The 27,937-nt window shown below is 51.2% G+C and overlaps 1 protein-coding gene and 1 long non-coding RNA gene across 6 annotated transcripts in view; one reads left to right on the top strand and one right to left on the bottom strand.

The window, feature by feature from the left end:
* Positions 1-6,140: 6,140 nt before the first annotated feature.
* Positions 6,141-19,531, top strand: LOC129146089 (uncharacterized). Of its 3 annotated transcripts, none has more exons than XR_008552534.1 (4): positions 6,141-6,363; positions 15,655-17,409; positions 17,675-17,896; positions 18,704-19,531. It is a non-coding gene; the product is annotated as an uncharacterized LOC129146089 (long non-coding RNA). The 3 variants fall into 3 exon arrangements; XR_008552535.1 differs by lacking the exon at positions 18,704-19,531 and having other exon boundaries at positions 6,142-6,363; positions 15,655-17,202; positions 17,310-17,409; positions 17,675-18,685; XR_008552533.1 differs by lacking the exon at positions 18,704-19,531 and having other exon boundaries at positions 17,675-18,685.
* LOC119249397 (zinc finger protein 235-like) overlaps positions 8,610-27,937 on the bottom strand; it is a 50,193-nt gene continuing 30,865 nt past the window's right edge. For all 3 annotated transcript variants that reach the window (XM_054697228.1, XM_037516717.2, XM_037516718.2), the window contains one exon: positions 8,610-17,750. In XM_054697228.1, coding sequence (XP_054553203.1) covers positions 15,787-17,750 — 1,964 coding nt within the window. In that variant the 3' untranslated portion in view covers positions 8,610-15,786. The remainder of the gene's footprint in view (positions 17,751-27,937) is intronic.

Below are 27,937 nucleotides of genomic sequence, written 5' to 3'. Positions count from 1 at the left end.
AGGGACACAAAGGATGGGATTTCTGTGTGAACTCATTTAAAAAAAAGTAAAGGTGAATAGGTGGTTATTAGTTATCCCTGAGTGATGGGATTTTACTTCCTGTATATTTTTTATTTTTTTTTTAGATTATTTATTTATAAAAGCACTGGGTACAGTCAGAAGCGCGAGAGGGTGAGAGAATTCACCAGAGCCAGAGCGGAGAGCAGAACAGGCAGACTGACGAAGTACACTGCTGAGGGGAGCAGTGGGCGGCAGGAGAGGTCCGCTGCGCCATGTGGGACCCTCGCCCAGCGGCCGGGGATCGAACCGGCGCTGCAGAGGCAGCGGGCAGCTTCGCAGCCCAGCACTCAATTGCTGTGCCACTGCAGAGGCCCCCTGTATATTTTTAAAAGATTTATTTATGCATGCAAAAACCGGGGTACAAGCCAGAGGTGTAGGGGGGGATGAGAGGATTCACCAGAGACAGAGTGGGGAGCAAAACAGGTGGATCTACTGAAATACACTGCTGAGGGGAGCAGCAGGGAGACAGGAGAGGTCTGCTGCGCCATGTGGGTAGCTCCCTGGCGGGGGATCGAACTTGTGCTGCAGTGGCTGCGGATAGCTTCAGAGGCTGCGTCTTAACCCATTGCACCACCAGGAAGGCCCTACTTCCTATATATTTTAATATTTCTTGAAACTTTCAAATAAGTTAAAGGTGGCTGGCTATCACCAGAATGTTCTTTCCGAGAAGCACTGATTCCTGGAAGCTTCTGCTGAGCTCGCGATGGGTTCCGAGCTCCGGAGCCGGGTAGGGGCTGTTTGTGGATTCCTAATGACTTTCCTCTGCTGCCTGTCCCCTCTTGGAAGGGAGTGGGTCTCCCCCACTCAGGTCGTGCCTGGGTATGTTTGTTGTGGTTTATCTTGAATCAGAGAGAAAAATGCAATAGCTCAAGTCTCGCTTCCTTCATGCACCCTGATTTTTCAAAGCGGGAAGGAGAGGAGGGAGTGACCCCTGACTCCTGGTGACTGAGCTGTAGACCAGGCTGAGTAGGATCAGCAGCCCTGAGGAAACTGCGGTGCTTAGTGGCTCTGTCGCCGTCTTGTGGACGTGGGCGGAATTGCAGCAGTTCGGATCTCTGCTGGGGCGGGGAGGGGGGCGGGGCTTGTTTAAGATTTTTAAAGGCACAGGTGTATTAGCAAAGGAGACGGAAAAACGGAGGCCCCTACACAGTTACCATACACGCGGGCAGTACAGCTGCTCGAGATCTCACTATTAAGACAATCAGTGGACGCTGTCCGTGGGTCACATCCTGCTGATTCTCCATCATGTCCATCCCATGAGTCCCTGGCCCTGCAGAAGCTCCTCCTCCCACAACCTGGTGTCACTGCCTGAGATTGCAGGAATGGATGTCACTGTGGCTCAGTCGTCAGATGCCTGACTCAGTGAAGGAAATTCATTGAGATATAAATGGAAGTTTTATGGAGGAAATGGCCAGCAAGGACGGGCCATCAGGGAAGATTCCTGGCCGATGAGGAGCCGAGAGTCCAGTGTGGGGAGTGGACAGCAAGGAGGCCTGTGCCTGAGGTGTGCTGAGGGTCAGGCCCCTGGGACGCATCCTACGTTCCAAGGGACCTGAGCGTGAGGGGTGTTCGGACATTCACTGAGTTTGTAGACGGAAGGTTTTAGGAAGCAGCTGCCTGCAAAAGAATGGCCATCAGGGACAGACACCTGATCCGACAAAGCGCTGAGAGTCCAGTGTGGGAGTGGAAGGCAGGGAGGCCTGTGGCTGAGGGACGTGGACCAGGCTCAGTCGGGTCAGCAGCCCTGGGGAGGCCGCAGGTGCGGCGTGGCTCTGTCGCCGCCTCGTGGATACCGAGGGAATTGCAGCAGCTCTGATCTGTCGCTATCTTATCTATTTATTTGTTTATTTATTTATTTATTTATACTTTTAAAAGATCTTGTTTATTAGGAAAAGGAGAAGGAAAAAGAGAGGCCCCTGCACAGTCACAAGCGGGCAACACAGCTCTGCTCCATCTCATTCAAACAGTCAGTGGACATTTCCCACGGGTCACGCATTCCTGCTGATGCTCCATCATGTTCCAGCTCACCAGATCCTGCTCCTCCAGAGTCTCCCCCCTCCCCCACATGAGCTGCCACTGCTCAGACTGCAGGAATGGATGTCAGCGTGTGTCCGTCACTGAACCCCTCTTCTGCCAGGGACCTATCAGGGCTGATTGGAAGGAAATTCACTGAGATATAAATGGAAGTGTTAGGAGTGAATGGCAAGGACGGGCCGTCAGGGAAGGTTCCTGGCCCGATGAGGGGCCGAGAGTCCAGTGTGGGGAGTGGACAGCAAGGAGTCTTGTGGCCGAGGTGTTCTGAGGGTCAGACCCCTGGGACGTGGACCGGGCTGAGTCCTGGGGAGGCCGCAGGCGCGTCGTGGCTCTGTCGCCGTCTTGTGGTCACGGAGGAGACAGCAACAGTTCTGATCTCCGCTCGGGCTGGCTTTTTTTTTTTTTTTTTTTTAAGATTTATTTATTTAGGGCCTCCCCGGTGGCGCAGCGGTTGAGCGCTGGATTACGAGGCTGCCCGCAGCCTCTGCAGCGCTGGTTCGATCCCCGGCTGCTCCCCGGCCACCGGAGGAGGGTCCCACATGGCGCGCAGACCTCTCCTGCCGCCCGCTGCTCCCCTCAGCAGTGTCCTTCGGTCCTTCTGCCTGCTCTGCTCCCCGCTCTGGCTCTGGTGAATTCTCTCACCCTCCCGCGCTTCTGACTGTACCCAGTGCTTGTATAAATAAATAAATCTTAAAAAAAAAATTAAATTGTTACCTAAAGAGTGCCATTTTAAAAAAAAACAACAACAATCAGTGGACACTTCCCGTGGGTCACACGTCCTGCTGATGCTCCATCATGTGCCAGCCCTGGAGTCCCCGCTCCCCGTAACCTCCCCCCTCCCGCCCAGTGCGCGCCGCTGCCTGACTCGGGAGCGGCTGACAGCGTGTCTCCTGCCGCAGCGCACCTGAACATGTGCTCAAATAAATATAAATACTCTTTTTTTTTTTTTAAGATGAAGACAGGGCCTCCCTGGTGGCGCAGCAGTTGAGCGCCGCGCTGTGTAGCTGCCCGCAGCCCCTGCAGCGCGGGTTCGATCCCGGCCGGCCGGCGAGGGTCCCGCATGGCGGGGCAGACCCCTCCTGTCTCGCCCGCTGCTCCCCTCAGCGGTGTGTTTCCTCTGCCTGTTCTGCTCCCCGCTCTGTCTCTGGTGGAGCCTCTCGCCCTCGCGCACATCTGGCCTGGAGACAGGAGGAAACCCGAAGCTCTAAGCCCCAGAGGAAAGACGCGCCCCGCGGCTTCCTTCGGGCGCGCGCTGCTCTGTCGCCGGAGGCAGAAGCCGAACTCCTCGGCGCAGCGAGCGCGGTTCTCACGCAGCGGATCCCGTTTCCCGGCCGCCGTCTTCTCTGTCACTACCCTGTGAAGTCTCCGGCGATCGCGGGGAGGTTTATTTCAGCCCCGCCCGCGCGGGCGCCTCGGCGCGGCCTCCCGCTCCCCAGGCCCGCGCTTCCCGGGCGCCTCCCGCTCGCGGCGGGGCTGAGCGCGTCCTGCGCGACTCCGCGCGTTGAGGACTCTGGGGGACCTGGCAGGGTCCCCACCCTTCGCCGGGAGACGAGGGGGGGCGCTGGGGGGACCGCGCTTCCCTGGCAGGAAGCAGCCCCCGGGGCGCCCCGACCCGCCGCCGCCTCCCGCGGACTGTGGCCGCGCGCGGAGCTGCCCGACGGCCGGAGGCGCGCCCCAGGAGCCGCTCTCGCCGGGGGACGGCGGGATTAGGGCACCCGCGGGGGGGCCCACACTGTACCCGAGACGCCGGACCTTCTGGGTCACGGGGACGCGCCCCGGGAGGGGCTTAAGCTCGACGGGACCCCTGAGCCGCTGCGGGGCGCACCCGGGCGCGGGCGGCGTCTGGCCGCTCTCCTGACCCGGCCCGCGGCGGGTGAACCCCGGGGGAGCTGCGCGGGGGGAGGCGCCCCGGCTCCCAGCAGAAAGGGCGTCCTCGAGGGGGGGGGCCGTGAGACGGGCTGGGGGGCCGCGGGGGCGGGGGGTGACGCCGTCGGGGACAGGGCAGGGCCGGCCTCGGGGCGCCCGCGAGCAGCGGGTGGGGTTGGAGCCCGGGAGAAGCTTCCAGGACGCGAAGCTGCGCCTCGCCGAGCCCTCCGACGTGGGGGCCGCCTCCCTGCCCTGTCCTGGGGTTCACTCCCGCCAGGGAACCCGCGGCGCGACGCCGAGGAGCGATCACCCGGCTCAGGCGCCCCCGGGGGCTCATTCACGAGCGACCCCCGGGGCGCGAGGAGGCTCCCGACGGCCCCGCCGGGTGCGGGCGGGGAAGGGCGGGCTCTGTGAGCAGCGGGGCCCGGGGGCCTGGCCGGACGCGGCCCGTGTGGAGCGCGGGGTCCGGGGAAGGGCGCGGCGGGAAGCTGCGGACAGGGAGGTTCAGGTCACCACGGGGGCGCGCGGAAGGGTCGGCGCGCGCGCAACTCCGCGGCCCTCGGCCCCTGCCGCGCCCCCTCCCTCCCGGGGGCGGTGCCGGGGGCGGCGCCGGGGGTGCAGGAGGGCGGCTCCCGCGGGGCTCGCGCGGGGAGCGGCTCGCCTGGCGCGTGCGCGTCGGGCCGGAGCCGCCGGCGGCCAGAGCGCGAGGGGCGGGGCGCGCAGGCGCGGGCAGGAGGCGCCGCGGGGCGCGCGGGCTCCGTCGGGGGCGGCGCTGCTTCCCCGACGCGGGGCTGGGGGCGCGGGGCGCGTCTGTCCGGGGCCTCCCGCCGGGAGGACGCGCCGAGTCCTCGTGTCGAGCGGGGCCGCGGGGCGGGAGCGAGTCCCGTCGGGGCCGAGACGCGGCTCCCGGGACCCCCTCCCCGCGGGGCTCCCTGCTCCCCCCGGCGGCGGCCGCGCCCCGGCCCGAAAGCGGCTCCCCCGGCGGGCGGCCCGGCGGGCGCGCGGGGCTCGGGACGCCGCCCCGTGGGCGCCGGAGCCCGAGGCGGAGCCGAGACGCCGCCGCGCCTGGAAGCTGCGGAGCCGGGGGCCTCGCCCCAGACGCCCCGAACTCCGGACCGTGAGTTGCCGCGCGCGGGCTTCAGGGAAGTTGTTTTTCGGCAGCCGCGGGGAGCGCGTACGCCCCGACTCCCTTCCCCGGGTCGCGGGGACCCCCGCCCCGTCCCCCCCCCCGCATCTCTGCTCCAGGGCGGGGAAGGACCAGGCGCGGGGGGTTCGTGTAGCCCGGAGGTGACGCGCGTCGGAGGTTCTGTGGGGGCCGCGCGCGAGGCTGGTGCCCCTGAGCCGCGTCTGGCCTCGGGAGGAAGGTTCGCCGCCGCTTGCTGCCGTCTGGAAAGCAAATACGAAGGTAAAGAAAGAAATTCGACCAATAAATGGAGCTGCCGGTCAGGATTTCAGCTTTGCAAAGGAGTGGAGTCAGATTCGGGGGGACCAGATGTTGGGGGGCCGATAGGGGTGCGGGGGATGAAAAGGTACAAACTTCCCGATAGAAAATGCGTCACCCAGCAGGGGCCGGGGCGGGGGGGGGGTGCGCTGGGGTGGGGCGGGACGGCACTGGGGGTGTGAAGGCCTCAATAACAAAACAAAGTCGAGAATATCGAACAGCGGGGCGGCCGCGGGTCGGGGCTGGGGCGCCCCGGGGCGCGGGCCGGGACTGTGCTGTCGCGGACGGGAAAGCTGCTGCGAAAAGACGGTGAATGCTGCGGTGGCCACTTTGTCGAGCCGGCCGTTGTCGCGTCATGCTGTGGTGTTGCCGCGAGGTGAGCCGCGTGTGTTACGAGCGCGTGGAAACTGAGGCAGGGCGGTGCGGCCTTTGCGCGTCTCAGCGCGTGTGCGCGATGGTTTGGGGACACCGAATGGCATGTGCTTTGCAGCTGCCCGGAAACGAGGTCCTCGGCCCAGCGGGTGCCAGCTGCGCGCGCTTCCATCCTCAGGGACCCCCGGACGTGAGCGGGTTGTGTGTGTGGCCCCAGCGCCCACCCTGGTGACCCTCGCAGCCCCACCCTCCCCTTCGCACCATGCCCGGGACGGCGGCGGCGGGCCTGGGGGCGCGGAGGAAGGGGCTGGGGCGCTACTGGTCACAGCTGCGCGCGGCTTGTTTACCAAACCCAGAAAGACGGAATGGCCGGCAGCTGGGCGCCAGCTCCGCGGCGCTCGCCTCGTCTCGTGCACCCGCGGCTGCTTGGAGGAAGGGGCACCTGGGTCCAGTTTTCATGCTGCTGCCAACTCATCTAGGGCGTTCTCGACTCTCCTGACATTTTCTTTCTCCAGGTCTGCTTAAGACTCTGCTCTTCCCCAGGACGAGGAGAAAATGACACCCCCCCCCCCGCCCCCACAGAGTGCCAGGTGAGTTGTGTTTGCAGATCTTATTTTGCTGAGTGGACCTTTTTCTCCCTCAGTGTCTTGAGAAGAGTAATACTGAGTGTGTGCAGTGCCCCAGGGGTTCGCTTTTTATTGTTGAATTTATAGTTTTGTTCTGTTGTTTTGCAGTAGCATAAAAATGAATAAATTTTAATATGAAATTCTCCATTACTACCCTGATAACCAGTGACCTATTTTCAATACTCTTAATTAAAGAATGTGTTTGCAATCGTATTTGCAATAGATTTAAGTATGATTTCAAATGGTGCTTGCTTTGCTTTTCTTATAACAGCTTTTGCAATGTAATTCACATACAGTATTCATCCATTTGAAGTACAAAATACAGTGGTTTTTAGTCTAGTCAGATTTGTGCAACTGTCCTCACAAGTTTAGAACATTCTCATTACCTCAGAAGGCAACCCTCTACCCTTTAGTAAATCTTCCCCCTTAGAAAAATGGAATCATAAGATGTGTGGTCTTTCATCATCGGCTTTCTGATTGAGTGTCCAGTTGTCACGGTTTATTCACGTTGTAGCCTTTGTCACTACTTACTCCTTTTTGTGACTGAATAATATTCCATTTTATGGAAGTGGCACATCTTGTTTATCAATTTATCAGTTGATGGATATTTGGGTTGTGTTTTCACATTATGGCTGTTGTATATAAAACTGCTGTAAACGTTTGCATACATGTTTTTGCACATTTTCTTTTGGATATTTCTGTTAGGTAGACGTAGAATGGCTGGATCATATGCTAACTTTAACCATTGGGCAACTGCTGGTTTTTCATTTTACATTCCCACTAATTTTCTTCACATTCTTGTCAACACTTGCTGTTACCTGATTTTTTTCAAGCCATCCTTGTGAATGTTAAGTCGTAGACCATTGAGATTTTGATTTCCATTTTCTTGGTGACTAAACTCATTAAAAAATTTTTTTTGCTTATTATTGAATTGTAAGAGTTATTTATATATCTTAGATTCAAGTACTTTATTAGATACGTGATTTGTAAACATTTTCTCCCATTCTGTGTGTTGTCTTTTCACTTTATAGTGTCCTATGCATAAATTTTAAAAATTTTGATAAATATACCTGTTTTTGTTGTTCATTTTCTAAGACTCCATTCCAAATCAGAGGTCATAGGATTTACCTGTATTCCTTGGCAGTTTTTACAGCTTTTGCTCTTTACATGATTATCTTTGATCAGCTTTGAGCTGATTGTGTTCCTAGTAGGAGGGACGTATCTAGTTTCATTCTTTCATACATGACTATCCAGTTAATCCAGCACTGTCTGTTGAAAAGATTATTCTTTCCCCTATTAAAGCTGCTGCAGAGCTAGGAAGTGGGAGAGGGGACTAGGCTAAACAAAGCCACAAAGATTGTTCTTAATGAAATTCAGCTGCCTTTGGTGTTCCCCTTGACCAAACATTTCCTCAGGTGCTATTACAAGCCTTTGGCTAATTTCTTTCCCCTATTAAATGGTTTTGGAGTGCATATCAAAAATCACTTGACCATAAACAAAGGTTTTATTCCTACACTCTCTGATCCATTTCATTGATCTGTAGTGTCTACCCCTATTACCTTTTTTTTTTTTAAGATTTTTTTTTAAAGATTTATTTATTTACTTATACAAGCACTGGGTACAGTCAGAAGCGTGGGAGGGTGAGAGAATTCACCAGAGCCAGAGCGGGGAGCAGAGCAGGCAGAAGGACCGAAGTGGGCATCTTCGCAACCCAGCGCTCAACCGCTGTGCCACCGGGGAGGCCCCCTTTTTTTTTTAAAGATTTATTTAAGCATACAAGAACTGGAGTACAGGCCAGAGGTGTGGGGATGAGAGGACTCACTAGAGACAGAGTGGGGAGCAGGACAGGCAGAATGACTGAAATACACTGCTGAGGGGAACAGTGGGCGAGTCAGGAGAGGTCTGCTGCGCCATGTGGGTAGCTCCATGGCCAGGTATTGAACTCATGATGCAGTGGCTGTGGATTGCTTCACAGTCCAGCTTCACAGGTTGTCTCTCAACCCGTTGGCCACCAAGGAGGCCCCTACCCCTATTAACTACTGTTGCTTTGAAGTAAGTTTTGAAACCTCAACATGTGAGTGTTCCAATTTTGTATTCTGTGCCTATTGCATTTCAAAGTAAGTTGAAGGCACTTCTCCAGCTACTCCAGCATATATATGATTAACAAGAGCTCAGTACCCCGTCCAGGCTACTCCCACCCCTTCCAGGCTACTCCCAACTCCTCCCCCAAAAAACCACTGTTCTGACATTTTATCTGTCATAAATCACATGGTTTGTTTGATTCATCTCTGGTTTCTCACATTTGCCGTGTCTCTCAGGTTTCTTAACATCGCACTATGAAAATTTGCAGACCTACAGTAAAATGGAAAATTCTGTGGGACTGACCCCTTTATCATTTATAAAATGCCCTCCAGAGACATGATTTTCCTCCTGAAGTGTATGTTTTCTGATGTGAGAGCACTCCAGGTCTTTTTTAGTTGTTTGCATGCTAACTTTCCCCTTCCTTTCAAGGTATTTGTGTTTTTGAGGCCCCTTTGGGGCTTTTTCTTGCTCCTTAGCTTTTTCTTTCAGGTTTTTTGATTAGTTCATGGTTTACACAATTGCAGGGCGCCTCAGGCCACCATGATGGTAAAACATTGGGAGTCAGCAGCTTGGTGCAATGACTCGTCTGTGGAGGCCAGTTCTGCTCTTATGCCTCCAAAAGAGGTTTTATGTTAGGTTCTTTATGCATTCTAGACAAAAGTTCCTATCAGATGTGTGATTTGAAAAATGTTTTCCACCATCCTGTGTGTTGTCTTACTGGCTTCTTGATAGTGTCCTTTGCAAAAAATTTTAATTTGGTAAGTGTAATGTGCCTATTTTTGTGTTGCTCACTCACTGCTTCCATTACTCCTAGTCTCCAAGGCTGCTGCAGAGCTAGGAAGTGGGAGAGGAGACTAGGCTAAATGAAGCCACAAAGATTGTTCTTAATGAAATTCAGCTGCCTTTGGTGTTCCCCTTGACCAGACATTTGCTCAGGTGCTACAAGCCTTTGGCTAATTTCTGGAGAAAAGCCAAACACTCTCCCTACCCCTCATTCTGGAACTATAAGTACACATAAATTATACTTCTTGATTTTTCTCCTTTGGGTCTCAGTGGTTCTGTTTTTTAGCTTTTCTGTTCTTCAGAGTTGATCACTTCTAGTATTCTATCTTCACGTTCGCTGCCAATTTCCTCTGTCATTTCCGTTCTGCTATTATAGTTACCTAGTGACCTTATTTGGTTATTATATTTGTAATTAATAAATGTTTTAGAGAAATTTTATGTTTATAGGCCTCCTTGTGCGCTAGGGGTTAAGTCTCAGTGCTGTTACCACTAAGGCCTGTGTTCCAGCCTTGGCCAGGGAGCTGACCCACATGGGGCAGGAGACCTTTCCTGACTCGCCCGCTGCTCCCCTCAGCAGTGTATTACAGTAGATCTGCCTGTTCTGCTCCCCACTCTGTCTCTGGTGAATCCTCTCACCACCCTGCACCTCTGGCCTGTACCCCAGTTCTTCTATGCAAAACAAAAAAAGTTTTTATGTTTACAGAAAATGATAGTAGAGGTCCCATATACCCTTTTTCTCCTATGCTCTCCATTTTTAATATTACATCTTGCACAATTGCTTACAGTTGATTTGGTGATGTTGATACATTATTATAGTTTATATGAGGGTTCACTCTTCTGTTGCACAAGCCTAAAGCTCCTGACAAATGCATGTCATGGATTTCGTGTAACAGTTATACAGAATAGTTAACTTGGCCTTTGTGTACCACTTACCCATCCTTCCCTTCTGCTCTTCTCAAACCATTGGTCTGTCTGTTTGTCTTCTGGAATATCACGTGGTTGGAATCATACAATATGTAGCATTTTACACTAGAGCCTTTCATTTCGCTATCTTTAAAATTACACCTGGTCTTTCGGTGGCTTGTTGATGCATTTCTTTATTCATTATCCATTGTATGGGTGTTCCAGTGTAACCATTTACCTATGGAAGGACTTCTTCACTGCCTCCAGTTTTTGGTGATTATGAATAAAGCTACTGTAAACATCCACATGCAGGGATTTTTAAAAAAAAGACTGATTTATTTATGCATACAAGAGCTGGGGTGTAGGCCAGAGTTGCAGGGAGTGAGAGGATTCACCAGAGACAGAGTGGGGAAGAGAACAGGCAGACTGACTGAAACAGAAGCAGGCCTTTAAAAGTCAATAAGGAAAACTTTAAAATGGGCAAAAAAAAAGATCAGAGAAGACACATTATCAAAGAATAAACAGGTGGAAAATAAGCTCATGAAAAAGACACATCATGTCACCAGGAAGTTGTACGCCGAAACAGCAAGCACTGCAGTGGGCGAGACAGGAGAGGTCTGCCGTGCCATGTGGGGCAGCAACCTGGCTGGGGATTGAACTCGTGCTGCAGTGGCTATTAATAGCTTCATAGTGCTGAGATTTAACCTCTTGTGCCACCAGCAAGGCCCCCATATGCAGGTTTTTGAATAGGCAAGTTGTCAACCAAATTGGGTAGGTACTCCTCGCTGGGTTACATGGTAAGAAAATGTTGTGTCTAAACTGGCCAGCTTCCAAAGTGACTCCCATCTTGCTTCCCACCAGCGGTGAACAGGCACTCCCACTGCAGTGCTTCTTGCTGTTTCATTGTACAACTCCCTGGTGACAGTATGTCTTTTTCATGAGCTTATTTTCCAGCTGTTTCTTCTTTGATAACGTGTCTTCTCTGATTTTTTTTTGGGGGGGGCCCATTTTGAAGTTTTCCTTCCTGACTTTTAAAGGCTTTCTATATCTTGGCTGCAAACTATCTTAGAGATTTATTTTGCAAATATTTCCCTCCAATCTGCAGCTTGTCTCTCATTCTTTTAAGTGTCTACAGCAGAAAAAAATTAATTTTAAGTCTAACATTTCCCCTTTAGGACGTGCTTTTGGTGTTACAGCCAATAAGTCATGGCCAAAAACAAGGCTGTCTAGATGTTCTCATAATACCTTCTAGAAGTCTTAAGAACTTTGCATATTTCTTTTTGGTTTATAACCACATCTTGAGAGCTTTGTGAAGGGTATAAGTCTGAGTCTGGTTTCATGTTTTGGTTTTTTCCATATAGATGTTCATCTGTGGTAATTTCTCCTCATTTCTGTTAATATTTTCTCTCCTTGCTAGAGCTTTGTTTTATCTTCATCTTACTCAAGAACCAACTCTTAGTTCCACTGATCTTTTGTATGGCCATTCTCATTTCTATTTCATTTATTTCTGCTCTTATTTCCTTCTAACATCAGATGTACTATTGTTTCTTCTTAATTTGGGTGTGTGTTGCAGTTCTCTCCCCTCTTTACACCCCTTTTGCTGCATCCCATACATTCTGATAGCTTCTAGCCTCACTTTTTTGGTTTTACTTTCTTCTTAAATCCAGTAACTATTCAGCAGTATATTGTTTGGTCTCCATGTGTTTAAAGATTTTCCTTTTTTTTTTTTAAGTGGTTGCAGGTACCAGGTGTGGTGCAAGGCAGTACTAGGTACCTGTGGGGATGGGCTGAGGTTCCAGGCCCCAAACTATGATGTGGGGTTAGGGGTGCGCAGAGCTCTTAGCAGGGATCACTGTTTCCAGTAGGCTGGGAAGTAGGTTCCAACATGGAGCGCACAGGTGCTAACATTAGCACAAAGTTGCTGAGATGGAGCCCACCAGTGTTTCTGATCTGGGGATTAAGAGCGATAAATAGGTTTCCTTCACTTATGATTCAGGCACTTTTTTGACCACCTATCTCCTGTCTTATTGCAGTAGCTAGGACTTCTAGTACAATTTTAAAGATGAAGGGTGTGAGCAACACCTTTGCCTTATCGCTGATCTGTGGGAGAAAGCATCTGTTTTTCCCATCATTAAGTATTGTTTCTGGGGCCTCCCCGGTGGCGCAGCGGGTTGAACGCAGTGCTCTGAAGCTGTCCGCAGCCTCTGCAGCGCGGGTTTGATTCCTGGATGGCCACGGAGCAACCCACGTGGCACGGCAGACCTCTCCTGTCTCACCTGCTGCTCCCCTCATTAGTGTCTTCGGTCTGTCTGCCTGTTCTGCTCCCCGCTCTGTCTCTGGTAGATTCCTTCACCTCCTGTGCCTCTGACTGTACCCCAGTTCTTACATAAATAAATCTTTAAAAAAATATATTGTTTCTGTAGGTGTTTCGGTAGCTGTTCATTATCAAGATGAGGACAGTCCCTTCTGTTTCTAGTTTACTAAACTTTAGTGTAACTCTTAAGTGTTACATTTTGTCAAGTACATTTTCTGCATCTATTGATAGGATCATATTTTTTCTCCTTTAGCCTGTTGAGGCGATGGGCTACTTTGATACTCAAATGTTAAACCAGGTTTGTGTATCTGAGATAAATCACACATGGTTGTGGCAATTCTTTTCATACACCATTGGATTGGATCTGCTAATATCTTCTTAAGAACTTTTACATCTGTGTTCTTGAGTATTGGTCTGTACAGGTAACCCTCGACCAACATGGTTTTGAACCATGCAGGCCCACTTTCCAATTAATAGTCCCTCCACACCCATGGGTTCTGCGTTTAGATTCACCCAACCATGGATGTTAGCTGATTGCATCTGTGGGTGTGGAACCCATGGATATGGAGAACCAACTTAAGGAACTTGAGCATCTGTAGATTTTTTGTGTGTAATCCTGAAACCAATCCCTTATAGACATGAAGGGATGACCAAAATTTTGTGGTAATCAAGTTACATATGGATTTTTTACTTGTGGGGGCGTTGATATTCCTAGCCCCCCATAGTTCAAGAGTCAGCAATTTTCCTTCTTGTGTTGTAATGACTTTATCAGATTTTGGTATTAGAATATTCCATTTCATTTTCTGGAAAATACTGTGTTGAATGTGAATAACATCTCCCTTAAATATTTGGTAGACTTCACTAGTGAAACTATCTAGGCTTAGTGCATTTTGGGGGGGAGGTTATTAATTACTGGTTCAATTTCCTTATTAGAAATAGGCCTATGTATGTGTTTTGGCAGATTGGGTCTTTCAAGGGATTCATACATTTCACCTAACTTGAAAGTTGATTAATTTCTTTCTCATTTCTACTCTCTTAATCTAGTGAATTTACTTCAGATACTGTTTTTTTTTGTTCTCAAATTCTCATTTTTTTTTGTTTTTCAACTGAGATTTATCTTTTCCTTCAATGTGTTATTTTCCCTTACATCTTATAATATCTTTTAACAATTTTTTTTAAGTTTATTTTAAATATTTGTTTATACAAGAACTGGGGTACAGGCCAGATGTGTGAGAGGGTGAGAGGATTCGCCAGAAACAGAGTGAGGAACAGAACAGTCAGACTAACGAGGGGAGCAGTGGGCAAGACAGGAGAGGTCTGCCGCACCATGTGGGCATCTCGCCTGCTGGCCAGGATCAAACCTGTGCTGCAGACACTCAACCGCCTGCGCCACTAGGGGAGGCCTCTTTGAGCAATTCTTTTGTCTACTAGTTTCAACATCTGGAGTCTCTCAAGGTTGACCATCATTTTCTTTTCTCTTGAGAATTGGTCATGCTTTCCTGTGTTTTCAAAAACAAATATGGTACCGGCGGAATTAGTTTCTCAACTTTTCCAAATCAAATCATGGGAAAAGAACTTCTAAGAATATAAACCAAACACCTCATCTTACTTCAAATTAATAACATAATTAAATTAAATGGGATTTAAAAAGAAGTAGGCCCAGTAACTTTAAAGAACTTTTGTCTAAATGACTTGATCTAAGGAGAAAAAGGCTTGCAGACAAATCTACATTTTTTTTTTTTTTTTTTGATTTCTGAAATGACTCTACAACTACTACTGGCTGAGGACTGGAAGACTGTACAAATGAGTAAATGGAGGACACTAGGGCCAACCTCTGACTCTTGGTTAAGTTAGTAAACATAAATGGGGAAAACTAGAAAGAATTCTATGATACTTGAAACTACAGATTACAGAAACTAAAGACTGCAGTTACAGTAATGGTGAAGGCAGAGAGCACAGGTCAGAGCACTGTGACTCTGCAAGGAGTTTCTGGGGACCAAAAGCTTAGTAAACTGCAATTGTTAATACCTGCTTTCTTATTTCCATTTACGGTTAAGTCAGATTGCCTCCTTTATGTGTACCCCTTTTTCCAGCCAGAGCTGTTGGCAGATTTCAAGGATGTTCATTTCATCTCCTTTCACCCCTATTTTCTCCCTAAAATGGAGGCAGGTGGGGGAGGAATGACAAGTCTACACAGGGGCCTCCCTGGTGGCGTAGGGATGAAGTCTCAGGGCTATCACCCAGACAGCCTGGCCTGGTTAGATCCCCAGCCAGGGAGCTGACCCACATGGCGCAGCAGACCTCTCCTAACTCGCCTGCTGCTCCCCTCAGCAGTGTGTTTCAGTCAGTCCGCCTGTCCTGCTCCCCACTCTGTCTCTGGTGAATCCTCTCACGCCCTGCACCTCTGGCCTGTACCCCAGCTCTTCTATACAAAAGTAAATATATACAATCTTAAAAAAAAAAAATGTATTCCATCGATTGAAATCTCATTAAATGTAATGGTTTAGCTGGAGATACAGTACCTTAACGAGTTAGATTTCAAAATTCACAATCATATAAATGGCAATGTCATATAAAAAAACCAGTATATTTCAGTCTATAAAGTACAAACTAATGATAAAATATTACTCTGTACATAAAGGACAGTACACTGTACATAGAACTGAGACTCATTCATAAGTCTTGTCCCAACGTACTGTGGTGAATGACAGTATTACATGATTTTTTTTTTTTGTCCTGAAATTATTATTAAGGCTACTTGCAGGATTTGAGTCTAAGTTACGATGAATTTAGGGTGGGGAACTGGCTAGGATACTGAAATATTTATCCTAATTGTGGAAATTTTCCCCATTCAGTCATTGATGGGCACCTGCTGTGAGCCAAGCAGAGCTCTACACAGTAGATACAGTGGTGGGCACACCCTCCCCACATGGAGCTTACATTGGAGTTGACTGATTTTTATCCTCATGCTTTTAAAAGTTCTAACCATAATCTTAATCCTCATTTATAAGGCCTGTCTCCTAGGTAGATGTGGTAGATTTTGGAGAGTCTCCTGTTGTGTCACATCTTGAGAATGGGGACATCTGCAACTCTAGTGTAAACACTGAACACGTTTATAGAAGATATCAGTTATATCTGTGATCTGATTTTGTAAATAATTCATTTCCTAACAGAATCGCTTAAACAGCACTGTGAGAGGGCTGCTTTCCCATGAAGGTTTCTTGAAGCTTTTGAGTCATGAGGGAACTTTCCAGTGGAGATGCAGATGTTTACTCTGACTGAAAGCTATACTGCAGCCCTCATTTCTACAGGTTTCCGGCGGTGTGGACTCTCTGATGGTATACAAGATGTGATCTCTGACTAAAGCCCTTACAACAGACATCACATACATATGGTCTCTCTCCAGTGTGGACCCTCTGATGTGTGTGAAAATGTGAGGCCTGACTGAAGCCCTTACCACACTGCTGACAAGTATAGGGCTTCTCTCCTGTGTGAACACGCTGATGAGCACTGAGCCCAGCACTCCAGCTGAATTCTTTGCCACACTCCTCACATTTAAATGGTTTCTCTCCAGTGTGGATAATCTGATGGACCTGCAGATTTGACCTCTGGCTGAAGGCCTTACCACAAGTATCACATTTAAATGGCTTCTCTCCGGTGTGGACTCTCTGATGGGCTTGAAGATGTGAAGCCTGACTGAATCGTTTCTGACACGCATCACATTTGAATGGTTTTTCTCCAGTGTGGACACTCTGATGAGCTTGTAGATTTGAGGCCTGACTAAAACCTTTACCACACTCCTCACATTTATAAGGTTTCTCTCCTGTGTGGACTCTCTGATGGTTGTGAAGATTCAAGCTCCAATTGAAGCGCTTCCCACACACCTCACATTTATATGGTTTTTCTCCAGTGTGGACTCGCTGGTGGGCTTGAAAATATGAGCTCTGACTGAAGCCCTTCCCACACACATTACATCGAAATGGTTTCTCTCCTGTGTGAACCCTCTGATGGCTCTGGAAACTTGAGGCTGAACTAAAACCCTTGCCACACTCTTCACATTTATATGGTTTCTCTCCTGTGTGGACTCTCTGGTGACTGTGAAGGTTAAAGCTCAAACTAAAGCACTTACCACACTCATCACATTTGTATGGTTTTTCTTCGGTGTGGACTCTCTGGTGGGTGTGAAGATTTGAGCTACAACTAAAGCGTTTGCCACAATCTCCACATTTATATGGCTTCTCTCCAGTGTGGATTCTTTCATGGGCCTGAAGATGTGATCTCTGAGTGAAGCCTTTCCCACATACCTCACATTTATAAGGTTTCTCTCCGGTGTGAACTCGGCAATGAATATTCAGGTCTGTGCTGCGACTGAAGCCTTTTCCACAACTGTCACATCTATAAGGCTTCTCTCCTGTGTGAATAGGCAGATGAGCATAGAGATGTGAGGTCTGATTAAAGCTCTTACCACACTCAAGGCATGAATAAGGCTTCTCCCCTGTGTGGACTCTCTGGTGAGTCTGCAGGTTGGAGCTCTGACTAAAGCCCTTCCCGCACTCATGACACCAATAGCGCTTCTTCCCTGTGTGGACACTGGCATCGGCAGAGCTGTAACTTGTGTCCTTCTCCTGGGTCCTGTATGTCAGGGACTTCTTTCCCACGTGGACCTGCTGAAGTTCAAGACCGGAAACATTGCTGAAGGCTTTCTCACATTCTCCACACGGGTGAGTTTTCTGGCCTGTGCAAACTGTACCTGGCTGGGCCAAAGGTGATGCCTTTAAGTTGTCTTTACCACAGTCACTGTCAGGCGCTTTCTCTCCTTCATGCACAGGGTCATCACCATGGTGTTGTGAAACATGACTGAAAATGTCAACACATGGAGCAAAGAAACATAAGCTGTTTCTCATCTGAGTCTGCTGACAGCTTCTCTGGTAATTCTGTGTCTCATTCAAATACATATTACCCAAAGAATTCTGAGCTTTCCTAGTTAGAAAGTCTCGATTTTCAATTATATTGGAATGATCTTCTATAAGGTTCACTAAGCAGCTGTCATCCACAGAAACCACAATAGATCCTCTTCCTCCCACCTGATAGGAGGAGTTGCGTCTAGGGAACGGAGACCTCTTTCCTGGATTATTTATCATGAAGTTTTGATTTCCGGTTGATCTGTTGACATCATGTCTCCTGATTTTCCAGCATGGAAGCTCTCCCACGGGAAGGTGCTCTATTCCCACTTCCTGAAGAGTCTCCATCTCATCTTGATGCCGACCTCCTGAAAAGACAAAGAGAACAGGGATTATGGAGAGCGAGTGACACCAACAAGGTGGCTGATTAATAAGAAGCACCAGTACCCTCAGGGACATATCGAAGACCTGCAGCAACCAAGAGAACCACCACTCAAGGAAAAGACATTTTATGGTAAGAAGTTGAGCATCAGAAATGAAGGAGTAAGATCTTCTCCCGTCTCTTCTGAGCATGTGTCTTGCCCTGTGGATGTTGCTGTTTCTCCCCGTTATCCACTAGAGGCAGTTAATTTTTTTTTATTTATACAAGAGCTGGGGTACAAGCCAGATGCGTGGGAGGGTGAGAGGATTCACCAGAGACAGAGCAGGGAGCAGAACAGGCAGACTGACTGAAACACACTGCTGAGGGGAGCAGCGGGGAGACAGGAGAGGTCTACTGAGCCATGTGGGTTGCTCCCTACCCGGGGATCGAACTCGTGCCGCAGTGGCTGCTTCATAGGTTGTGTCTTGACCCCTTGTGCCACCAGGGAGGCCCCAAGTCTCTATGTTTTAGAAAAGGAAACCTCCCAAGTACGACACCGAGTGTAGCTGGACACAGCTGTTAGGATATGGACAAGTCCTTCCTGGGCACAAGTCCACACTGAGGAACTGGGGGACTGGAATTCCTTGCCACTAGGTTCCTGGGGGAGACAGCTGAGTGGAAGCCAGTGTCCCCAGAGGGGCCGGTTTCAGGACAGCCTCTGAAATGAAAAGTGGCTGAACAGCCACAAAACAGGGCAGGAACAGAACCAAGCCAGGGGCACACAAAGTCCCCCCAGCCTGAGCTTGAAGCCTCTACAGCCAGCCACACCCACTCACCTCTCACCACCAGCTTCCATCTACCCCCTCCAGACCCAAAGGCTTCATCACTAGGGAAAGGGGGGTGTGCTGCAGGAGGTCCCCCCTGGACTAGGTTAACCAGGATCTCTCCTGCCCACCCCAGCTGCCTGCTGCACGGTGGGCCCAGCCTGATCACCTGCTGCCAGCTGAGGTCCTGCTGCTCAAGACTCTGTACAGAACGTGTAACCCTTGCCACGTCTTCGAGGGATTTCCACTATTTTCCAGAAAGTTTTGAGTCGTGTAGTCATATACAATATACTCCCACAGGATCCTGTTATCTGAACAAGGAACTTCCCACAGAAAGAGGCAGAGCCCCACATTCCAGAATACATGTAATGCCCAGTTGGTAGCAGGAGCAGGGTGACTGCGCTGCAGGTGACAAAAGCCTGAACAAACTTCAATATCTAGTTGCATATTATCCGGCCACTGCTCCTACGCAAAATGAAAAGCAATCTCCATAGCCCTGGAGTCAGGAATTGCATTTCAGGTGATCCAAGCAAGCTAGAAGGTATTAATTGTTCGTACTCTGCTCCTGCTCTCCCTGCTCATGCTCCCCCATGAAATGAGAAACAAGCTCTTCTAGCTTACAAATAGTGACTCCTGGGGTATCAAGATTGCTTCTCACTTTCCACAGGAGCAGAGGGGAGGAGGGCAGAAGCAGGGGGAGCAGCAGCAGAGTAATAACAAATCATATCTTCTAGTTTGCTTTGATCACCTGAATGCAATTCTTGACTCCAGGGCTATGGAGATTGCTTCTCATTTTGTGCAGGAGCTGGGTTTGCAGGAGATGGGGGAGCAGCAGCTAATTGCATTACAGGTGATAAAAGCAAACTAGAAGGTATGAATTGTTATTACTCTGTTGCTGCTCCCCCTGCTACTGCTCCCCCTGCTCCTAGTCCTACTGCTGCTCCCCCAGGAGATACTAATTGCATTTCAGGTGATCAAAGCAAGCCAGAAGGTATGAATTGTTACTACTCTGCTCCTGCTCCCTCTGCAGCTGCTCCCCTTGTTCCTGCTTGCCCTGCTGCTGCTCCCCCAGGAGCCACTAAATCATTTCAGGCTCAAAGCAGTCTAGAAGGTATGAATTGTTAATACTCTGCTCCTGCTCCCCCTGCTGCTGCTCCTCAAGCTCCCACTGCTCCTACTCCCCCTGCTTTTGCACAAAATGAAAAGCAATCTCTTACCCCAGGAGTCAAAATTGCATTGCAGGTGATCATGGGAACTAGTCTAGAAGGGACAAATTTTATTACTCTGCTACTGCTCCCCCTGCTGCATTACAAAATGAGAATCTCTTCTAACTTGCAAATAGTGACTGTGGTATCAAGATTGCTTCTCATTTTGTGCAGGGAGAGCAGGAAGAGGGGGAGCAGGAGCAGAGTAACAATAATTCATACCTCGTAGTTTGCTTGGATCACCTGAAATGCAATTCTTGACTTCAGGGCTATGGAGATTGCCTCTCATTTTGTGCAGAAGCTGGGTTTGCAGGACATGGGGGAGCAGCAGCTAATTGCATTACAGGTGATAAAAGCAAACTAGAAGGCATGAATTGTTATTACTCTGCTCCTGCTCCCCCTGCTGCTGCTCTCCTTGCTCCTGCTCCCCTTAGTGCTGCTCCCCCTGCTGCTGCTGCTCCTGCTTCAGGTCTGCTCCTGCACAAAATAAAAATCACATTTCAGGTGATCATGGGATCTAGTCTAGAAGGTATGAATTGTTATTACTGCTCCTGCTCCACCTGCTGCTGTTCCCTTTGCTGCAGCTCCCAGTGCTGCTGCCCCTGCTCCTGCTCCCTTTGCTGCTGCTCCCCCAGTTTCTGCTCCCATGCTGCTGCTCTCCCTGCAGCTACTCGGCCCTGCTGCTGCTCACCCTGCTGCTGCTCCTCCTGCTTCAGGTCTGCTGCTGCTGCACAAAATGAAAACAATCTGCATGCCCCGGGAGTCACCAAATTGCATTTCAGGTGATCATGGGAACTAGTCTAGAAGGTATGAATTGTTATTACTCTGCTGCTGCTCCCCTGCTCCATTACAAAATGAGAAACAAGCTCTTCTAACTTGCAAATAGTGACTGTGGTATCAAGATTGCTTCTCATTTTGTGCAGGGAGAGCAGGAAAAGGGGGAGCAGGAGCAGAGTAACACTAATTCATACCTTATAGTTGCTTGGATCACCTGAAATGCAATTCTTGACTCCAGGGCTATGGAGATTGCCTCTCATTTTGTGCAGAAGCTGGGTTTGCAGGACATGGGGGAGCAGCAGCAAGGGGAGCAGGAGCTAATTGCATTTCAGGTGATAAAAGCAAACCAGAAGGTATGAATTGTTATTACTCTGTTGCTGCTCCCCCTGCTGCTGCTCCTCCTGCTTCAGGTTTTCTCCTGCACAAAATGAAAACAGTCTGCATGCCCCCGGAGTCACCAAATTGCATTTCATTGAACATGGGAACTAGTCTAGAAGGTATGAATTGTTATTACTCTGCTGCCACTCCCCCTGCTACTGCTCCCCCTGGAGTCACTAATTCCATGTCAGGTGATCAAAGCAATCTAGAAGGTATGAATTGTTATTACTCTGCTGCTGCTCCTCCTGCTTCCCCTGCTTCTACTCCCCCTGCTCAGGTACAAAATGAAAAACTATCGCCATGGCCAGAGTCATGAATTGCATTTCAGGTGATCATGGGAACTAGTCTAGAAGGTAAGAATTATTACTGTGCTCCTACTGCCCCTGCTGCTCCCCCTGCTCCAGGTCACCCTGCTGCTGCTCCCCCAGGAGTCACTAATTGAATTTCAGGTGATCAAAGCAAGTTAGAAGGTATGAACTGTTATTTCTCTGCTACTGCTCCCCCTGCCTCATTACAAAAGGAGAAACAAGCTCTTCTAACTTGCAAATAGTGACTATGGTATCAAGATTGCTTCTCATTTTGTGCAGGGAGTGCAGAAAGAGGGGGAGCAGGAGCAGAGTAACACTAATTCATACCTTATAGTTTGCTTGGATCACCTGAAATGCAATTCTTGACTCCAGGGCTATGGAGATTGCTTTTCATTTTGTGCAGGAGATGGGGGAGCAGCAGCAAGGAGAGCAGGAGCTAATTGTATTTCAGGTGATAAAAGCAAACCAGAAGGTATGAATTGTTATTACTCTGCTGCTGCTCCCCCTGCTGCTGCTCCCTTTGTTGCTGCTCCCCCTGCTGCTGCTTCCCCTGCTGCAGCTCCCCCTGCTGCTGCTCCCCCTGCTGCTGCTCCCCCAGCTGCTGCTCCTCCTACTTCAAGTCTGCTCCTGCACAAAATGAAAACAATCTGCATGCCCTGGGAGTCACCAAATTGCATTTTAGGTGAACATGGGAACTAGTCTAGAAGGTATGAATTGTTAATACTCTGCTGCTGCTCCCCCTGGAGTCACTAATTCCATGTCAGGTGATCAAAGCAATCTAGAAGGTATGAATTGTTATTACTCTGCTGCTGCTCCTCCTGCTTCCCCTGCTCCTACTCCCCCTGCTCAGGTACAAAATGAAAAACTATCGCCATGGCCAGAGTCATGAATTGCATTTCAGGTGATCATGGGAACTAGTCTAGAAGGTATGAATTATTACTGTGCTCCTACTGCCCCTGCTCCTCCCCCTGCTCCAGGTCACCCTGCTGCTGCTCCCCCAGGAGTCACTAATTGAATTTCAGGTGATCAAAGCAAGTTAGAAGGTATGAACTGTTATTTCTCTGCTGCTGCTCCCCTGCTCCATTACAAAATGAGAAACAAGCTCTTCTAACTTGCAAATAGTGACTGTGGTATCAAGATTGCTTCTCATTTTGTGCAGGGAGAGCAGGAAGAGGGGGAGCAGGAGCAGAGTAACACTAATTCATACCTTATAGTAAATGCAATTCTTGACTCCAGGGCTATGGAGATTGCTTTTCATTTTGTGCAGGAGATGGGGGAGCAGCAGCAAGGAGAGCAGGAGCTAATTGCATTTCAGGTGATAAAAGCAAAACTAGAAGGTATGAATTGTTAATACTCTGCTCCTGCTCCCCCTGCTGCTGCTCCTCTCCCTGCTCCCACTCCCCCTGCTGCTGCTCCCCCTGCTTCTGCTTTCCCTGCTGCTACTACCCCTGCTGCAACTCCTCCTGCTTCAGGTCTGCTCCTGCACAAAATGAAAAGCAATCTCCATGCCCCAGGAGTCACCAAATTGCATTTCAGGTGAACATGGGAACTAGTCTAGAAGATATGAATTATTACTCTGCTCCTGCTCCACCTGCTGCTGCTCCCCCTGCTGCTGCTCCCCAGGAGTCACTAATTTCATGTCAGGTGATCAAAGCAAACTAGAAGGTATGAATTGTTATTACTCTGTTGCTCCTCCCCCCTGCTGCTGCTGCTCCTGCTTCCCTTGCTCCTACTCCCCCTGCTCAGGTACAAATGAAAAACTATTGTCATGGGCCAGGAGTCATGAATTACATTTCAGGTGATCATGGGAACTAGTGTAGAAGGTATGAATTGTTATTACTCTGCTGCTGCTCCTATTGCTGCAGCTCCCCATGCTCCTGCTCCCCTTGCTGTTGTTCCTCATGCTCCCCCCACTCTTACTCCCCCTGCACAAAATCAAAAGCAGTGTCTATACCCCAAGAGTCCCACTGCATTTCAGGTGATCATGGAAACTAGTCTAGAAGGTATGAATTGTTATTACTCTGCTGCTGCTCTCCTTGCTTCTGCTCCCCCTGCTGCTGCTCCTCTAGGAGCCACTAATTGCATTTCAGGTGATCAAAGCAATCTAGAAGGTATGAATTGTCATTACTCTGCTGCTGCTCCCCCTTTTCCTACTCCCCCTGCTGGGGCACAATTGAAGAGCTATCTCCATGCCCCAGGAGTCACGAATTGCATTTCAGGTGATCATGGGAACTAGTCTAGAAGGTATAAATTGTTATTATTCTGCTCCTGCACCCCCTGCTGTTGCTGCTCCCCTTGTTGCTGCTCCCCCAGCTAGTAGACAAAATGAAAAGCAATCTCCATAACCCCTGAGTCAGGAATTGCTTTTCAGGTGATCAAAGGTAACATAAGGTATGGGTTGCCCTATAACATTACTACTCTGCTGCTGCTCCCCCCTGCTGCAACTCCCCTGCTGCTGTTCCTCCTCCACAAAATGAAAAGCAACCTCCATGCCCCAGGAATCACCAAATTGCATTTCAGGTGATCATAGGAAACTAGTCTAGAAGGTATGAATTGTTATTACTCTGCTCCTGCTCCCCCTGCTGCTGCTCCTTTGCTGCAGCTCCCCCTGCTCCTGCTCCCCTGCTCCTGCTCCCTTTGCTGCAACTCCCCCTGCTGCTGTTCCCCCTGCTGCTACTCCCCTTCCTGCAGCTCCCTCTGCTGCTGCTCCCCCTGCTCCTGCTTCCCCTGTTGTTGCTCCCCCTGCTCCTGCTCCCTTTGCTGCAGCTCCCCCTGCTGCTGCTCCCCCTGCTGCTACTCCCCTTCCTGCAGCTCCCCCTGCTGCTGCTCCCCCTGCTCCTGCTCTCCCTGCTGCTGCTCCTCCTGCTTCAGGTCTGCTTCTGCACAAAATGAAAACAATCTGCATGCCCCAGGAGTCACCAAATGCATTTCAGGTGAACATGGGAACTAGTCTAGAAGGTATGAATTGTTATTACTCTGCTGCTGCTCACCCTGCTGCTGCTTCTCCTGGAGTCATTAATTCCATGTTAGGTGATCAAAGCAATCTAGAAGGTATGAATTGTTATTACTCTGCTGCTGCTCCTCCTGCTTCCCCTGCTCCTACTCCCCCTGCTCAGGTACAAAATGAAAAACTATCGCCATGGCCAGAGTCATGAATTGCATTTCAGGTGATCATGGGAACTAGTCTAGAAGGTATGAATTGTTATTACTCTGCTCCTGCTGCCCCTGCTCCTGCTGCTCCCCCTGCTCCTAGTCACCCTGCTGCTGCTCCCCCAGGCATCACTAATTGAATTTCCGGTGATCAAAGCAAGCTAGAAGGTATGAACTGTTACTACTCTGCTGCTGCTCCCCTGCTTCATTACAAAATGAGAAACAAGCTCCTCTAACTTGCACATAGTGACTGTGGTATCAAGATTGCTTCTCATTTCTTGCAGGGAGAGCATGGAAGTGGGGGAGCAGGAGCAGAGTAACAATAATTGATACCTTGTAGTTTGCTTGGATCACCTGAAATGCAATTCTTGACTCCAGGGCTATGGAGATTGCTTTTCATTTTGTGCAGGAGATGGGAGAGCAGCAGCAAGGAGAGCAGGAGCTAATTGCATTTCCGGTGATAAAAGCAAACTAGAAGGTATGAATTGTTAATACTCTGTTCCTGCTCCCCCTGCTGCTGCTCTCCCTGCTGCTGCTCCCTTTGCTGCTCCTCTCCCTGATGCTGCTCCCCCTGCTCCTGCTCTCCCTGCTGCTACTCTTCCTGCTTCAGGTCTGCTCCTGCACAAAATGAAAAGCAATCTCCATGCCCCAGGAGTCACCAAATTGCATTTCAGGTGATCATAGGAAACTAGTCTAGAAAGTATGAATGGTTATTACTCTGCTCCTGGCTCTTGCTGCTGCTCCCCCTGCACAAAATGAAAAGCAATCTCCCTGCCCCAGGAGGCACTAATTGCATTTCAAATGATGAAAGCAAAAGAGTCTAAAAGATATGAATTGTTACTACTCTACTCCTCCCCCTGCTGCTGCTCTACCTGTTCCTAGTCCCTCTGCTGCTGCTCCCCCTGCTCCTGCAAAAAATGAAAGGGAGTCTCCATACACAAGAAGTCACTACTTGAATTGTCTAGAAGGTCTAAGTTGTAAGTACTCTGCTGCTGCTTCCCCTACTGCTGCTTATGCCCTGCCCTGCCACTCCTGCTCCCTCTGTTCTGCTTCTGATGGGAAGGCAGTCACTATACACCAGAGGCAGAATGATTTACAGGTCATCACAGCAGAATAATCCTGGAAGTGTAAATTGTTTATTACCATTCTCTTAAAGGAGCAGAACTGGGAAAGCCCCAGACACAGGGGAAACGGGAAGCAGGAGGAACAGGGGGAGCAGGAGCAACAGCAAGAGGAGCTGGAGCAGCAAGGGGAGTAGCAGCAGGGGGAGCAGCAGCAGGGGGAGCAGCAGCAGGGGAGCAGCAGCAGGGGGAGCAGGAGCAGGGGGAGCAGCAGCAGGGGGAGCAGCAGCAGGGGAGCAGCAGCAGGAGGAGCAGGGGGAGCAGGAGCAGGAGGAGCAGGGGGAGGGGGAGCAGCAGCAGGGGGAGCAGGGGGAGCAGGAGCAGCACAGGGGGAGCAGGAGCAGCAGCAGGAGGAGCAGGAGCAGGGGGAGCAGGAGGAGCAGCAGCAGGGGGAGCAGCAGCAGGAGGAGCAGGAGCAGAGGAGCAGGAGCAGCAACAGGGAGCAGCGGGAGCAGGAGCAGCAGGAAGAGCTGGAGCAGCAGTAGGGGGAGCAGCAGAAAGGGGAGCAGGAGCAGCAGCAGTGGGGGGGGAGGAGCAGCAGGGGGGGGAGCAGGAGCAGCAACAGGGGGAGCAGGAGCAGCAGCAGGGGGAGCAGCAGCAGGAGGAGCAGGAGCAGCAGCAGGGGGAGCAGCAGCAAGGGGAGCAGGAGCAGGGGGAGCAGCAGCAGGAAGAGCAGGAGCTGGGGGAGCAGGAGCAGGGGGAGCAGGAGCAGCACAGGGGAACAGGAGCAAGGAGAGCAGCTGCAGGGGGAGCAGCAGCAGGAAGAGCAGCAGCTGGGGGAGCAGGAGCAGGGGGAGCAGGAGCAGCAAAGGGGAGCAGCAGCAAGGGGAGCAGCAGGGGGAGCAGCAGCAGGAAGAGCAGGACCTGGGGGAAGAGCAGGAGGAGCAGGGGAACAGCAGCAGGAAGAGCAGGAGCAGGGGAGCAGGAGCAGGAGGAGCAGCAACAGGGGAGCAGCAGCAGGGGAGCAGGAGAAGGAGGAGCAGCAGCAGGGGGAGCAGCAGCAGGGGGAGCAGCAGCAAGGGGAGCAGCACCAGGAAGAGCAGGAGCTGGGGGAGCAGGAGCAGCAGCAGGGGGAGAAGCAGCAAGGGGAGCAGCAGCAAGGGGAGCAGCAGCAGGGGGAGCAGCAGCAGGGGGAGCAGCAGCAGGGGAGCAGCAGGAACAGGAGGAGCAGCAACAGGGGGAGCAGCAGCAGGGGGAGCAGGAGCACAGGGGGAGCAGCAGCAGGGGGTGCCGCAGCAGCAGGAGGAGCAGGAGCTGGGGCAGCAGGAGGAGCAGGGGGAGCAGCAGAAGGAACAGCAGCAGGAAGAGCAGGAGCAGGAGGGAGCAGCACAGGGGGAGCAGCAGCAGGGGAGCAGGAGAAGGAGGAGCAGCAGCAGGGGGAGCAGCAGAGGGAGCAGGAGCAGGGGGAGCAGCAGCAGGGGGAGCAGCAGCAGGGGAGCAGGAGAAGGAGGAGCAGCAGCAGGGGGAGCAGCAGCAGGAAGAGCAGGAGCTGGGGGAGCAGGAGCAGCAGCAGGAACAGGAGGAGCAGCAACAGGGGGAGCAGGGGGAGCAGGAGCACAGGGGGAGCAGCAGCAGGGGGTGCCGCAGCAGCAGGAGGAGCAGGAGCTGGGGCAGCAGGAGGAGCAGGGGGAGCAGCAGGAGGAGCACAGGGGGAACAGGAGCAAGGAGAGCAGCAGTAGGAAGAGCAGCAGCAGGGGGAGCAGGAGCAGCAGCAAGAAGAGCAGCAGCAGGGGGAGCAGCAGCAAGGGGAGCAGGAGCAGGGGGAGCAGCAGCAGGAAGAGCAGGAGCAGGGGGGAGCAGCAGGGGGCCCAGCAGCAGGGGGAGCAGCAACAGGGGGAACAGGAGCAGAGCAAGGGGAGAAGCAGCAGGAAGAGCGGGAGCAGCAGCAGGGGGAACAGGAGCAGGGGGAGCAGCAGGGGAGCAGCAACAGGGGGAACAGGAGCAGAGCAAGGGGAGAAGCAGCAGGAAGAGCGGGAGCAGCAGCAGGGGGAACAGGAGCAGGGGGAGCAGGAGCACAGGGGAGCAGCAGCGGAGCAGCAGGAAGAGCAGGAGCAGGGGGAGCAGCAGCAGCAGGGGGAGCAGGAGCAATGGGAGCAGCAGCAGGAAGAGCAGCAGCAGGGGGAGCAGCAATAGGGGGAGCAGGAGCAAGGGGAGCAGCAGGGGGAGCAGGAGCATGGGGAGCAGCAGGGGAGGGGGGCAGCAGTAGGGGAGCAGCAGCAGGGGGAGCAGGAGGAGCAGGAGCAGGGGGAGCAGGAGCAGCAACAGGGGGAGCAGCAGGAGCAGGGGGAGCAGGAGCAGCAGGAAGAGCTGGGGGAGCAGCAGAAAGGGGAGCAGGAGCAGGGGGAGCAGCAGAAAGGGGAGCAGGAGCAGCAGCAGGGGGAGCAGCAGTGGGGGAGGAGCAGCAGGGGGGGGAGCAGGAGCAGCAGCAGGG

The sequence above is a fragment of the Talpa occidentalis genome, unplaced genomic scaffold (assembly GCF_014898055.3).
Source record: "Talpa occidentalis isolate TD23 unplaced genomic scaffold, MPIMG_talOcc4v2.1 talOcc4.17, whole genome shotgun sequence".
Taxonomy (NCBI): Eukaryota; Metazoa; Chordata; class Mammalia; order Eulipotyphla; family Talpidae; genus Talpa; species Talpa occidentalis.
The sequence above is the reverse complement of the archived record's forward strand: the minus strand, read 5'-3'. Positions and strand labels throughout refer to the sequence as shown.